Here is a 15,791-nt window from a genome sequence, read left to right as displayed (position 1 = left end):
ATAATGTAAACACAGTTTATATGTTTAGTATGTCAAAAATATGTAAGTACTGTATATAGCAACTTTAAACAGTTTGCATGACAGAATTTAGGTCAAATTATTTTAAGTTTGTTTGGTAAATATTAATTATGGCTTTAATCAGTGAACACAAACCATTTTCATGTATTCTGTGGCTTGTACAATCAGAATTAACGTCATTCAAAATGGGCTATATAACTTAAATTGCAACCCTACTGTAATATTGTTCATTAGGTGAATAAACACTTTAAAAAAAAGAAACTCAGTATAATATTGTACGTTTTTGTTGCCTTCCTGCAATCTCTCTGTAATGTTGTAAAGGAATGCGAGGTAGTTTATAGATATCTTGATTGATGGCAGCATGGTACTGTGTATGAGCGAGCGAGTGGTCGAGAGGTTAAGACAGTGGAACCGTAATTACGTAGCCATAACATGGGCAATGGTACAATCGCTCCATGGTTCTGGTGGTAAAACGAGTCTTCTCGGATAAGGACTATAAACGATAGGTTCAGTGTACACATAGCTCATGTGCACTAGTACATTTTTCTCGAGTAGGGGTACTAGTCCACACAAACACACCACCTGTTGGTCCCGATCCTTCATTAACAGAGTTCGTGAGAACTTGAATTTAAAAAAAAGAATTATCAGCGAGTCGTCTTGAATAGCATTGGGCGTAGTTTTTAGGAGAACATTAAACCAAACACTCTTCTCTCCAAACTAGTCATCTGCATTCATAGAAGAACTGTGAAAGCATATCTAGATTTCACAACTTTTGTAAACAAAAGATTGAAATAAATTGTCATCACTGCCAATAATGCATTCATGAAATAGATAGAATAATTTCATTTGTTGCTTATTAAATCAAACTTACAAATCATGACAATATTCTATCCATTCATACATGTACTGTAATATTGCATTTTTATGGCTTATACAAATTACATCAAGATAAAGTCCCCAAGATAGACGATAGTGATTTTGATAAATACAATATCAACCAGACTTTATGTATTTTATTATAATAAAAATAAACAAACCAAGAGACATAATTCTTTGTACCTGACCTTTATTAATATTATGGTTATTTTATTCCTTTTTTTTATAGAATAGAACACTTTCTTTTTTTTCACTTAAGTGCATAATGCTTTAACTTAATCTATTTTGAATTTTGATATTTCATTGTGAGTTTTTTTTTAGAACATAAAAGCATCCGTTCAGACAGACAACACAAGTACGATTGTCTTTTTCTCAAAATCAGTAAATATTAAAATAACTTATTGTATTATAAACCAACACTGGTTATATTAAGTATACTTTTTTTTAACGGAAAGCACGTATCTTTTCCAAACGAGTTGATTTAAAGTTTGTCGTAGTATTTGTCGAGTGAAGGCAGTACTTCTGGCAATCCCTTTCGTTTTCGGATACCTTGGAGTACGGTGGCAGCCTTACCGGCAGCTTCAGTTGGATCACCTGGAAGGATCTGCCAATGATCGAACACACACTGGGGGAATGCCTGTCCACCAGTATTGGATCTCAAATCAGCAGTGAATCCTAGAAAAACAAGCAATATAACATATTTAACAAACTTGTCAATGAATAGTACATTTCATTTCGAAACCTGAGCTGCACTGACGAGATCTAATAAGATCGAAACAGTACTATCTGCAGATTGGATATACATATCTTCACTCTCTATTCACCAGCTTGTGTCTCTTGTTTTATTTCTTTTATTCCTGTCCACAGCAGCGCTTGCCCGATATCCTGATGTCTTAACAACCACCCAATTCAGGAGTCATCCATATTCAGGGGACACTTTGTAGGGGTTGTACTCTAGTTAAATTGCCACAGAAAATGTTTATAATACTGGGCAAGATTAAACTATAGAGTGTGTAAATCATTGAAACAAATCTTAGGCTCTGTCTACACTATCAAACTTTATGAGACAAAAAAATGTGATGTGCCCATATATGGACATGATGTAATCACCACAATATTTTGGACACTTTTTTGTCAAACTAATGCGATAGTATAGACAGAGCTTTAGATGTATTCATCAGTACAACAAACACTGTTACTATCCACTTACCAAATGATTCGTTGACTGGCAAGTGAGCTCTGACAACAAACATAGGTGTTCCGGGGGTCTGAGTTTCAGATTGGACATGACCACGTCGTCTGTTCAATACACCATATATACCTCCAACGGCAGCTTCTGGGCACTAGAAATGGAAATGAATTTAAAACATTTAACACAATGTTTTGTAAAATGCTTTTAATGTTAGCAGGGTAGCCAGAATTAGAATTGTTTTAAATAAAATTAGTGCTGGACAGCCTAAATTTAGCAAAGAATCCATTTTCCCCGCTCACATTTATGTTTTTGACACCCACCCTACCCCATTTATAGCTAGCAGTACACAAGATGACTATAAAAGCAATACACAAGACCTGAAGTAAGCTTACCTGAATCTCTACTTGGTAGACGGGTTCCAATATTCTGGGTTGGGCAGTCAGCATACAAGCATAAAGAACTCTTCTAGCAGTTGGAATGATTTGTCCACCTCCGCGATGAATAGCATCGGTATGCAGTGTCACATCATGAATGTTAAATCGTACGCCTCTTACATTCTCTTCACATAGTACACCCTGGATTACAAAAAACGACAAAGGTCCAATGTTTATATTGTTAGGGTGTGTGGTGCAGTGTGTTGGACGTTTGACTGCTAATCGTGAGATTGAGGTTCGAATCAAACTCATTGCTTGTATCCGTAGGCAAGATACTTTACTTATGTTTGCCTCTCTTCACCCAGGTGTATAAATGGGAACCCGGTTTGATCAAGACACACCTTTGCGCCGATTACTAGCTGCATTATGGGAGTATGTTTCCATATGTGTTTGATCCAAAAAAAAAATGACTGGGGTAATAATGTTAAGCATTTAGAGGTTTCACAATATTAGGCGCTATATAAATCCAGAATATTATTATTATTGTTATTATAGACGGGACCACTGTTTATAGACTGGACGATTGTTTATAGACAGGATCAAAATTTAACTGTACAACAATTTACATTGTTTTCACCTTTCCCTTTCAAGAAATTCAACAATAATCACATAGTTTTAGCTGTTGCCAAATATCAGAATTGCCAAAAATTATTTTATTGAGCTTTTGAGTAAAAGTTGTTAAAATTCTAATTTAAAATAAGTTTATTCTTAAATGTTACCTCTTTTGTTGCCCAGTTGAATCCAGCAACAACACTGTCTTTGATCTCGTTCAGGTATTGCACACCTTTTGTCACATCAATGACCAAATTTGGTCCAGTTCCGTCGGGTCCAAAAGCCCAGATTTTACGCGATTCAGTGGCATCGTACTCAAATGTATCAGCTAGAAATCTAGCTCTGGTTTTTGGGTCAGTCCTTGGCGTAACGTCACCCTGAGAAAGATTATATACATATTGAAAACCATAAATGAATAATAAACCGTACATTATTTAAACAGCGCTTAATGTTTATTAATATTATTATATATGATTAATATTATTTATGATTATCATCTACAGTATGTTGTTCTGATGGTTTGCATGGATATGAAATTGTGAATACTTACGTTATCAATAGCTTCTGGCAAACCATCGGGCATGTTGACGCATTTCATAAATAGACGATTGTGCTTGTTAGGTGATTTAGACAAACACATTCTGTCGGACTCGGCACTGACTGTTTCTCTGTACGAGACTACAGGGTCAGATTTCTTGAGAGGAATGCAAGCATGATCTTCTTCCAGATCCTTGAGGCAGATCTCCAGATGGAGCTCTCCAGCACCTGCAACAATGTGTTCTCCAGATTCTTCAATTGAACATTGTACCATAGGATCAGATTTTGATAGTCGCTTCAGGCCTTCGACGAGCTTTGGTAAATCAGATGGATTCTTCACCTCAACAGCAACACGTACAACAGGGCTCACACTAAATTTCATAACCTGGACATCAGGAGACGCAATGAATAATTTAAATTATACTATGGAAAGTATATGGGCATAGTTGAAATTGCTTAAAATAATAATAATCAAACATCAATAATTATATCAAACAATTCAACAGGACCGAGCAAGCAACCTTATTGGGTTAATATATATGAATATATTATCTATAACGCATACATTTTTTAAACGTTATAAACACACGAGTACAAACCCTTTCTTAAGAGTTTATTTTCATGACTTTCAATGACCTTTATGGTAAGAAAAATCATGGCTTTTGAAGTTTTACTTGAAAGGTAAACTATTGCAAACTTACCTTCAAGTTATGAGCTTTTTCATAAGTTGAAATAGTACCAGTCTTGACAAGATATTGATCAACACCAACGAGACCAACAATGTTACCACATGGTACGTCCTCAATAGGCTCGATGTAACGTCCCATCATCAAAATAGTTCTATCAATTGAAAGAGAATACAATTTTTAATTTGTCCTTTATGTTTGTAGATGTATACGGAAAAATGTGCATTTTTGTACAATATACAAGAAGTTTTTGTGTGGGGTTAAGTCATGTATACCATCACGACACTACCACCTTTCTACTCCAACTTACTACTAGGCTAGCCATACCTAAGAAGGAGGCTAGTAGTAGAAGTCGGGTGTAAGGGAGTAGACATAGCAAGAATGCTTACCTCTGGATTGGTTTCAAATACAAATCCTCCTTTTTGCCTTGTACATAATTGGGTCCCATAAGCCTGCACTTCTGGCCTGTGGCTACAGTGCCGGAGAAAACACGACCGAAAGCGTAGAATCGTCCTCTGTCGGATGTTGGTACCATCTTGGAGATGTACATCATGAGTGGTGCATCAGCGTTGCAGTTCTTGATACCAAGAGCAGCAGGATCATCGTGTGGTCCTTCGTAAAGGAGTTCCATTCGGTACCTTTGAGCAGTGACAGGTGATGGCAGATGGATGGTTATCATCTGAAGTAGAGCATCACCAGCTGGCAGCCATTTTCTCATCACAGCCTAGGTATAACATATATAAAAAATTATTAATCCAAATTTTTTTTTTTTTTTTTCAAAAATGCTGGCTCGTCTTTTCATATTTTTATTAGAAAACAACCGTTAAGTAAATGAACATATTTACCTTCAGTAAAGGTTTTCCTTCAAGTTCTTTGTCATCTGAGGTCAGCTTAATGTTAAGCTTTTCTAGCAGATTAGCTGTAATATCCTTCTTGAAGTTCATGATGGCATCAAACATCTGAAAACACAAGTATAAAAAAGTGTGATGTACCCAAATATGGTAGTGATAACACCAATTATTGTAGTGATATCCCCAAATATGGTAGTGATATGATGTCATCGTGTCCGTATATGGACACATCACTTTTTTTTTGTCATATAGTGTAGACATAGCTTAACAATTATCACATAGGTACAGTATTCGTCTAGCAGCTTCAAATAACAAGCGCAAGCTTTGTTCTTTACTTTAATAATATAGATTTCTATAGCGCACGTACCAATGCTCAATGGAGTTATAAAAAAAAATACCCACCTTGTAAATTGGATCCAAAACGAACATGTTGAATCCACGTACATATCCGTCACCTCCCACTTTGTTCCATTTCTTTTCTTTAGGGTTGAAGTACTGGTCACCCCAGAGACGTTTCATCAACTTCTGTGGTTCGATCTTAAATTTGCTGCTGTATATCTCGGCGAACTGCTTGAGTGTAAACGCCCAACCGTGAAGTCCAGATCCAAATCCAACTGTACCCTTGGAGGTATCAACCTGGATGTTACCCATTGGGCCATCTTCGTCACTGTATGTAGCAATGATTACATTAACGCTCTCAACAATACGTTGGAAGGTTTGGTAGAGATCCTCCATCTCCAACTGCAGTTCCAGCAAAGCACGGTCCATCTTGTTCATGAACACAACTGGCTTAATACGTTCGCTGATAGCTTGACGGAGGACAGTCTCGGTCTGTACACATACACCTACATAAATAAGACCGTTTTGATTACGATCAATCGGGAAATTACCTCACGTCAAAACATTATTCCCTATGATCAAAGTTTCGCTCACTGTGTAGGTAAAGTGCCTAAAGCATGACATAGCTGATGTCTATACACACAGCGTACAAATCTTTTTTTTCTGTAATATTTGAAGTTAATCTATAAATCATAGTCACAGAAATGCCTTTTACATAGACGAGTAAGTAGCAAGCGGAAAATCATGTAGCTTGTCCCACATATAGTCATTATCTATCCTGAGCGGAAACCGCCCATCCCCTCCATGTTATGTGTTCATGATCATAAGTCATTCTATATTTTTATTACCGTTACCGCTCTTTCGTGTGAAGAGGTAAAATGGAGTCGGGTATTGTCCTGAATGAAAATGGAATACACTTACCACTGACACAATCAACAACAACGAGTGCGCCATCAGTGACACGGAGTGCAGCAGTTACTTCAGATGAGAAATCGACGTGGCCTGGCGAATCAATCAAGTTGATCAAAAATCCATTACCGTTTTTGGCTTGAGTGATGTATTGAAGATCCTGATCTCTCAATTCATAGTAGAGAGAAATTGCACTGTGTCAACAAGAAAAAGATGAAATGTCTGTATCTAGGTATTTGTATTGCAAGCATAAAAATCTAGTATTTTGGAAAGATAACCATTCCATCATTCCATAATTATGATGACAATTTTATATATTCTTTTCTTTTTGTTTGCTCATGTTTTTTTTATTGTTCATATGTATTTTATTTATTGACAGAAGACTCCTTACTATCTCTTAAAAGATGGTCATTTTTTAAAGTTATATAAACAGACTTTACAATTGTTCAACTATGGTCGAACCAGTCCCTAACCAAAGCGGCTATATGATAGTCAGTTTATTTGAGTTAGGTAGATATATTGTTTTTTAAAATCATGTAACTGATTCGACTTTAAATGATACCGTATATTTCGGTGTATAAGTCGCACTTTTGACACGCAAATTTGACCTCTAAATTAAGGGTGCGTCTTATACACCGAACATAAATACCTCACCACACAGATTGTACATAGGCCTAGGTAGGCTATCGTCACCTCGTTTGCTAGGCCTAGCTACAGTAACTAACTAACGTAACGGCAACCTGCTTCTGCCTAGGCCTAGTTTTCAAGTCATTTTAGCATGATGTTATACTAAATATGATGAAAAGATTTGTTCATTATGGCGCTCCGATAAAATTTCATTTGTAAACGTTTACGTTGTACGATTGGAATAGTATTTATTTATACAGTAGTTATACGCACGATCGCCGTACCCCAAGCGCAAGCCCTTCTTTTGGTGGCACATGGTGTACGGTATTCGACTAGTATATTCTCCAGGTGATTATAGCATGGACCTAGCGTACACACTTCTCGGATACATAGATACTAATCGAATACGATTGTCCGTGAAAACGTGCGCCCTCTCGAAATGATCGAGCGAGGCTAGCCCACACACGTGCGTGTTACACACACGGTCATGCACTCGATGTTGCGGCGAAACTCATGAATAACAAGTTAGAAAGAACTAAATAAAGGACGCCGTTGTAGATATAACAAAATATATTATTACAATAATATTGATTACAATTTAAAAAAACATTGTTTTGATGAAATATAAGGTGCGTCTTATACATCGACGATATAAAAAATACCGATATTTTACTCTCAGTTGGGGGTGCGTCTTATACACAGGTGCGACTTATACACCGAAATATACGGTATATAGTTTTTTTAATTTATTGTGTCATTTTAATGTGTACTTTGTTTTAATCAAATATATATTGCATTAATGAAATGATATTTTATATATTTTTGACAAATTACAATTGTTTTGTACAGTGCAAATTAACGAACTTTGTACACTATTTAAAAACTGCTGACTCATTCATGTGTCCATAGGGGAGGGCCTAATTTAAATCCAGTTAGCAAAAAGATGTACCCTTTTGTAACAAAAACTCTGTAGTTCAGCTTTACTCCAACATCCCTTAAAGTTGTTCTTGCTTGTACAATGCATTGTAAAAATATTATTTAATTTATACTTTTTTTATGTTGAGTGAAATAAAACTTAAATTTGAAAAATGCTAGACAACTAATAAACATTAAGATCATAAGCTGAAAAATATATTAAATTGCCACTCAAATCTTACGTTGATTTGATTGTGATGCAACGGTCCTGTTCATCCTTGCGTGTATCTGTGAACCTGGTCTCACCGGCACGAGCGCCGGCAATGATTCCAGCCTTACTGACAAGAGAGTCAGTCAATGTAGACTTGCCGTGGTCAACATGAGCAATGACAGACATGTTACGGATGTTATCCTTTTTGTCCATGATCGCACGGATCTGATCGACTGTAAAGTTAACCTGTAAAGGACATATTGCATTTTATTTAGATTTTCTTAAGTATAATCAGTTTTAAGGTCTTGTTTAAACAACCAAACCTATATCGACCTAAAATCTTCTACTTTTATAAATATAGGACCTTTTACTATAATATAATAGTCTATAATAATCATACATATAGACCCCTAAACCCAGTTTTAGGCTTCTAAAAGTGCCAAAGTGTTAACAATTTGGAAAACAAAGGGGTTTTAATTTTACTAATTTTTACAGACATATTGGAACACTTGAAATTCAATAAATTTCATCGATATTTTCTCTTCAAATTAATTATTTTGTTTTTTTTTTAAAATAAAGTAACTGGTATAAGTTGAATTACAGTAGGCCTAGGCCTATTTATTTGTAGACCTAGTTATTATCATTGAAAGTCCACCCCTTACACGTCGATTGTGCAATATATCGATCCCTTACAAATATGGAACACCGGAAGATAGATTTTCTGAAAATTATATCCATTGAAATCATACAAATCATTTAACATTTTTTTTAAATAAGTTAATAGTTGATTAGAAAAATCATTCATTATTATATATGTCAAAAAATATAACAGAAAAGGAACTTACCATGATTGGTTTTGGATATTTTCACGAACACAAAAATATACCTTATAGTCCACGGAGGACTCGTTGCGAAAGAGAATTTTCTTTCGGTAATTCGGCCCCACGTGAACACGTCATGGATTTATGCAGCAGCCTGTAAAACGTCATCACGATTGCTTAAACTATAGAGGGCGGGGAACATGTTTTTTCAACACACACAAAACACATGTGTTTCCAGAGAGTATGAGAACGTTGTCAGAAAAAAACACAGAATGGCTTTAAATAATGAACTTCAAAGTATTGCTAACGTATTTAATGCTGCAACGTCAAAACCAGAACAGTTTGTAGCGTATGTGAAAATATAATTTATGGTATTATTTGTTATGCTAGCTAAATAGTAGCGTCTTAAATTGTAGGCCTATCCAGTAGAGTATCGCAACCACCAGCAAATGCCAAAATATTGTATGGTGACTGGATGTTTGGTCGTTTGGGCCCGTCCCTTAATAATATATTAACCAAGTGAAAGATACGTTGGGTCTAATTATTTCACCGTGTAACCGTGCTTCATTAAATTACCTTGAATTACCTTGAAAGCTAATGTAGGCCTATAATTTGCAGTAGATGTCAAAAAAAATTTACACTCATTAATATATAGCAGTCACTTTAAAAAGAAGCCACCCTCTTTAGAGTTAGCAAAAGTAATCTTAAAAAAAAGTACCCCATCTTCTTGAAAAGAAGCCCACCCTACAGTCCTAAAAAAGATTTAACGGACGTACAATATTTATTATTAATAAAGCCCAGGATATAAGTAGAGTAGTAAGCCTAGTGTTTTTAACTTATAATTGGGGTGCGACTGATTATTTTTTACAGATATCATGAAAAGAATCATTCAATTTTTACAAATCTGACAAAACAATTATTTGAACTGTGTAAACAAAATGAACCGGAGGACATTCAAACTGGACCATTAAAGGAACTGACAATAGAGAACTTTGATGATGAACAAATTTGGCAGCAAATTGAATTGCATAATACACCAGCCCTTCAGGTTCATTTGAAGCGAGTTGCAAAAGTGTTAGCTGCCGGAAAACGGTTAAAATTGGTTGGTCATGCATCAAAGAACACATTTAATGATGACGTTTCTGAAGATGAACATATTACTGGAGAGGATGAGGACGTTTCTGAAGGTGGAGATATTACTGGAGAGGATGAGGAAGAGTTGGAAAGTATTAATGAAGAAGACGAAGAGTTTATTGATAGTGAGGAAGAACTACTTGATAATAAATTAAAAGAGCTACAAGAAGTTGAACATGATGATGAAGATGAGCTTGATTTTGATATTGTAGAAGCATCAACAAGCACGAGAAAGAGTAAGAAGAAAAATCTTAAACAACAAATGAAAATAAAAGTGACTCCTTCAATAGTTGATGATCAGTTCTTTAAGTTATCGCAGATGGAGAAATTTCTGGAAATAGAGGATGCTAAAGAAGCAAGGAAACATAAGATTGAAGATGATGAAGAAGACGACTCAGAAGATGTAGATTATTGGGAAGATATTCCATCGGATGATGAGGATGAGGAAGGAAGCCTAGACCTTGATAATGTGAGTATTTAAACGGTCAACTCAACTTTGTTCCCACAGTTTCCAATTTGAAAATTTAAATATTAGTTGTTCTAGTACGTATCCTGTATTTGTTAATCTATCATAAACAATAATTTAATTAATATTGATTTGAGCTTAAAATAATAAATAAAAATAGTAAAGAAAAATGTTTTATATAGTGTATGTCTTTAAAATGGCTTTTTATTTCATTACAGGAACCAAATATACAAAGTGCACGAGAACTTCATTATAAAGATTATTTCAAAGATGATGAAAATGGTGATGAAGATGAGAAGGAGGGTGAAGAGGATGAGGAAGATGAATTGGAGGAGGAGGAAGAAGAAGAAGAAAACTGGGGAACAAATCTAGAAGATGAAGATGAAACGTATGAAATATATCAATATTGCAAATAATTGTCGCATTCTAATTTACAATAAAGTAGACCCCCCTTTTGGACACCCATATTCAGGACACTTTCAGAAAACAAAGAGAAAGTATATGTTTTAACACTAAAGCATTTTCTACACTATCAAACTTTATGTGCCAAAAAAATATGTGATGTGCCCTTATATGGACATGATGAAGCATTATAACTACCATATTTGGGTACATCACACTTTTTTTTGTCAAACTAGTTTGATAGTGTAGGCAGAGCTTTAAACCTTCAATAAACAGACAAGAACATGGTTTATTTTTGTGTGTGTAAAATAAACTCTCAATATTATTATGTTATAAAAAAACCTATTTCGTAGTAAAAAAAAACTATAAATGCAAAAAAATGTATAATTGTCTTTAAAGTGGGCACTTTTTTATATAATCTGAATGTTTTTTCCTATAGTGAAATATATTTTAAGCAAAACAGGAAAAAAACTGTGAAAAATGATGATGAGGATGATGATAGTGATGGAGAAGATATCAAAGATATTCTGGGTAGTAGTAAGGAAGACAAAGGCCTATCTGGCCACGAAAGAAGACAACAGAAGGTTGGTATGGTTTTCACATTCATTAAACTTTCACCAAAGCTTTGCAAACTCCCAAAAATCTCGTAAAATTAGTTTGTGTACCATGTATTTTGCCTCACCTAATAAGTTACAATTATCTTCTTTTACAAGCGCATCACTGCTGCAATGGGCCCAGTATATTGATTGATGAAAGAGTTTTTCCTTTTATTCAATTATATTAATAAAAGTGGTCACAGAAGAAAGCTGATATCGGTGTTTAAGGATGACTGATGTGTTTAAAAACTTACCTTGCATTCTAAAAAAAAAATTGTCTGATTTTTTTTTTAGCTGAGACAGAAAATTGCAGAGGTAGAAAAGGCGAATCTTTCAGAAAAACCATGGCAAATGTCGGGAGAAACGACGGCGTTAAAACGACCTGAGAACAGTTTGTTGGCAGAAGATATTCAATTTGACGTCACCACTAATCCAGGTACTATGAATTTACTTGTAACTTGTGCCTGTAACTTTATTTTAGTTCAATAGTTTTGGTACATCTTAGTGCATACCAGGTTTGGACTACTAGGGACAAGCATTTAGAGAGTTTATTTGGTTACTAGAATGAGAGGTTGAAGGCGCTAGAAATCGGAGCATATGGGGTAGAGAGTGAACTATAAAGATGTTTTTATTTGTGGATATTACTGTTTGCTTATGAAATATATTAATTAATTATAGATAATTAGCTATTGGATGGTGATGTGCACTGTTATAGTGAAGTTAATAGCAGTGTATGACCTTGTGAAGGAAGATCAGTTTATTGCATACATCCAGCACAGTGGGTAGTCACTTAACAATAAAACACGGTGCTTAAAACTATTAAAGTCAACTCTTGCAAAACCAGGCAGCATTGGGTCAGCCCGGAATATCTATCTTGCAGAATGCAAGTCTGGTTTTACACATAGTTATGATCGTGAATAAAGTAAAATCCTTACTCTACAGCTCCCATTATTACCGAGGAAACTACACAAACTTTAGAAGAACTGATAACCCAACGAATAAAGGACAAGGCATGGGATGATGTGGAGAGGAAAGTAAAACCAAAAGAAGAAGCGTATGAGTTTAAGAAACGAGTAACACTTGACCAGGAGAAAAGTAAAAGTAGTCTAAGTGCTATATACGAAGAGGAATATTTAAAACAAACTCGGGTAAAGAATAAATAGTAAATGTATACAGTGTAACCTCTATTATGGGGAGACCATTATGGGGACAACTTTAAACTCAAATCACAGTCAAAATATCTGACCAATAAACACATCTGACTTGTGTGCAAAAACCTAATGTTCTAGTCCGCTTTAGCTCTGGTTGTTATCACTGCGTTTGGCTAAAAACCCTACCAATTGAATTACTTCAGAGAAATGACCTTCAATAACAATTTTGATAATGTTATTTTATCAGGAAAAGAAGGAAGAAGAAAATAAAGAACACGTTGAGATTCGTAAGATGATGCAGTCTTTGTTTGTGAAATTAGATGCACTTTCAAACTTTCACTATATCCCAAAACCAGTAAGTCATTTTCATTTCATGGCTAGTTTACCTGAATACACTAAAGTCCCATTAACACTAGTATGATCATCCTATTGTAAATGGACCTTAACAATAGCCTATAATATCCCCTTCACATTGCCTGGCACTGAGGCGTCACGCTGGCATTTTGTATGTGGTGTGTTTGGAAGAATTTTTACTTTTGATATCAACTCTCTCAAACTTTTAAGTTTATCTAGACACCACTGGTTGGTTTATGTATTAATTGATGTACTATTATGCAAAATATTCAGCTAATATATTTACCTCATTTAATCGACTTAACACTTAATACATTTTATATTTATTTGTTGTTCTTTTGTATTTATTTTTCAGCCATTACCTGAGATTAAGATTGTTCATAATATACCTTCTATATCTCTTGAGGATGTTGCTCCAGTAACGGTTAATGATTCTGATCTGTTAGCTCCAGAAGAACTGAAGGTTTGCCGTTGTCTTTTGTCTTTAGCCCCTATTTTATGTCTGTTTTCAACTAAGCATTTAAGCCCCTTTTCCACTTGTGTTTTCCACTATGCACAGGTTATTCCAATAAGCATATGCCCTTGTTTCCACTAAGCATACGCCCTTGTTTCCACTAAGCATACGCCCCTTGTTTCCACTAAACATACGCCCCTTGTTTCCACTAAGCATACGCCCTTGTTTCCACTAAGCATACGCCCCTTGTTTCCACTAAGCATACGCCCCTTGTCTCCAATAAGAATACGCCCCTTGTTTCCACTAAGCATACGCCCCTTGTTTCCACAAAGTATACATCCATGTTTTCCACTAAACATACGCCCTTGTTGCCACTAAGCATACGCCCCTTGTTTCCACTAAGCATACGCCCTTGTTTCCACTAAGCATACGCACTTGTTTCCACTAAGAATATGCCCTTGTTTCCATTAAACATACGCCCCTTGTTTCCACTAAACATACGCCCCTTGTTTTGCACTAAGCATACGCCCCTGTTTTCCACTAAGCATACGCCCCTGTTTTCCACTAAGCATCTGCCCCTTGTTTCCACTAAGCATACGCCCTTGTTTCCACTAAGCATACGCACTTGTTTCCACTAAGCATACACCCATATTTTCCATCGACTATAAAGTTTTATGGGGTTTTTTTTAAGATGAAAGTTGGAAGTGGTGAAATAAAATCTAAAGAAGAAATGTCAGAAACTGATAAGAAGCGATCCAGACGAAAGAAAAAGTTGCGGCAACACATCAAGGCACTCTCTAAACAGAAGAGGCTACAGGAGAAGATCAACGCAGGGAAGGTGGATCAGTTGTCTCAGAAAGCATCGATGGAAGAGCTTCAGAAAAAGGCTAAAGGATTTTCAAAAACAACAAAGATTGTAAAGGTATTTGAATTTAAAATCATTTTTAGTTTAAGCGTGGTTCCCACTAGAACGCAACGACGTATTGACGCAAAGTGCTGTATTGCGTAATGACAAGTGGGAACTTTTTATTAAATTTCATAAATACATTTATATTTTTTAGGATAAATCTGGTAACAAGAGTTCATTGACCTCTTCAAAGACATTCTTCACAAGACTTCAGGAAGAGGTTCAAACTGAGATACATGGGCCAAAGAAACGGTCAACGAAACGTGATTCGTCCATGGTGTCTGCCAAGAAATTAAAACTTTAGATTTATACAGAGGACGTAAATTAAATTTTACTAATATTGGTTTCAAATCGTCAATGCTTTATATGTTAAAGCTGATTCATAATAAATATTTAAAAATGAATTGGTAATGAAGTGTTTATTGTTTTTCGCTGATGAATAGCATTTTAAAATTATTATGGTGGCTGACAATCATGTTTTGTGACGAATAAAACAACAATACAGTCAAGTATAATATAAGTGGAAATATGTTTAAGACACATACGTTGCTCATGTACGTAACGTACGTAGGCTATTTATAGCGCGCATGCCAGCGTGGCGTATATTCCGCATATACGTCGACGGCATAGGCTGTGACATGGCCATAAGTTAAGCTTGGTTCACACTAGATACGCAACGTAAGAAAATGCCCTTCCAATAATTGTGTTTGCCCCCGCCTGCGTGAAATCAAACCTGCGATGTTTGCATCACTATTGTCGGGTGTGTTAGGTTGCGTACCGTACGTTGCGTCACTAGTGGAAGCCACGCTTAACTAAACACCTCATCTTAGGTGACCTGTCACTAAATATGTAATCTTATTAGTGGGTATGTTTAAACATTCGTCTTGGCTTTCAGAAGCAGACTTTATATCGCCGATACATAGGCCTTCTGTATGCCAAATGTCGCCTGTCGTCACATAACTCATCATATTAGGCCTATACTATACTTTAACTATGTAAACCATCCATTTAACACCCGATTTAATGACCCGTTTAATCTCTCGATCCCCTTTTGCCGTACGACTCTATCTAAAACCAATATAACATACCAAGGTCCCAAACTCTGGAATAAACTCCCAGTTTAATATTAAGTCAATTTCATTTAGAACATAATTTGCCATCAAAGTCAAAGAACATTTAATAACCTTATAGGCCTATGATACTTAGTTTTTTTTCTAGTTTTTTTCTATTTAAAAAACAAACAAAAAATGTGTATAATATTCTTCTATTACTTATTTCATATTCATATTGATAATGCCAGTGAGTTATTCATTTTCATTTATGTAATTAATTTTCTTCAGATTTTTCTTTCTCAGAAAT

General features: G+C 35.4%; 2 protein-coding genes across 3 annotated transcripts; one reads left to right on the top strand and one right to left on the bottom strand.

Moving 5' to 3' along the window:
* Window positions 1-1,067: 1,067 nt before the first annotated feature.
* Window positions 1,068-9,092, bottom strand: LOC140051809 (elongation factor 2b-like). Its single transcript, XM_072097125.1, has 12 exons — window positions 8,993-9,092; window positions 8,179-8,393; window positions 6,407-6,588; window positions 5,549-5,991; window positions 5,141-5,254; window positions 4,685-5,019; window positions 4,311-4,449; window positions 3,623-3,994; window positions 3,240-3,449; window positions 2,479-2,661; window positions 2,105-2,237; window positions 1,068-1,569 (listed from the first exon to the last, which is right to left on the bottom strand). The coding sequence occupies exons 1-12, from the start codon at window positions 8,993-8,995 to the stop codon at window positions 1,376-1,378; spliced, it is 2,523 nt and encodes an 840-aa protein (XP_071953226.1). The 5' UTR covers window positions 8,996-9,092; the 3' UTR covers window positions 1,068-1,375.
* Window positions 9,093-9,195: 103 nt separating this feature from the next.
* Window positions 9,196-15,516, top strand: LOC140051117 (U3 small nucleolar ribonucleoprotein protein MPP10-like). Of its 2 annotated transcripts, XM_072096236.1 has the most exons (11): window positions 9,196-9,317; window positions 9,839-10,571; window positions 10,787-10,956; window positions 11,410-11,554; window positions 11,861-12,002; window positions 12,509-12,714; window positions 12,965-13,072; window positions 13,427-13,534; window positions 14,217-14,447; window positions 14,587-14,605; window positions 14,653-14,745. In XM_072096236.1, the coding sequence occupies exons 1-11, from the start codon at window positions 9,241-9,243 to the stop codon at window positions 14,661-14,663; spliced, it is 1,950 nt and encodes a 649-aa protein (XP_071952337.1). In that variant the 5' UTR covers window positions 9,196-9,240; the 3' UTR covers window positions 14,664-14,745. The 2 variants fall into 2 exon arrangements, with proteins under 2 accessions (XP_071952337.1, XP_071952336.1); XM_072096235.1 differs by having other exon boundaries at window positions 14,587-15,516.
* The last annotated feature ends 275 nt before the right edge of the window (window positions 15,517-15,791 follow it).

This window comes from Antedon mediterranea, chromosome 6 (assembly GCF_964355755.1).
Source record: "Antedon mediterranea chromosome 6, ecAntMedi1.1, whole genome shotgun sequence".
Classification (NCBI taxonomy): domain Eukaryota; kingdom Metazoa; phylum Echinodermata; class Crinoidea; order Comatulida; family Antedonidae; genus Antedon; species Antedon mediterranea.
Note: the sequence above shows the minus strand (reverse complement) of the source record. Positions and strands in the feature narration are given on the sequence as shown.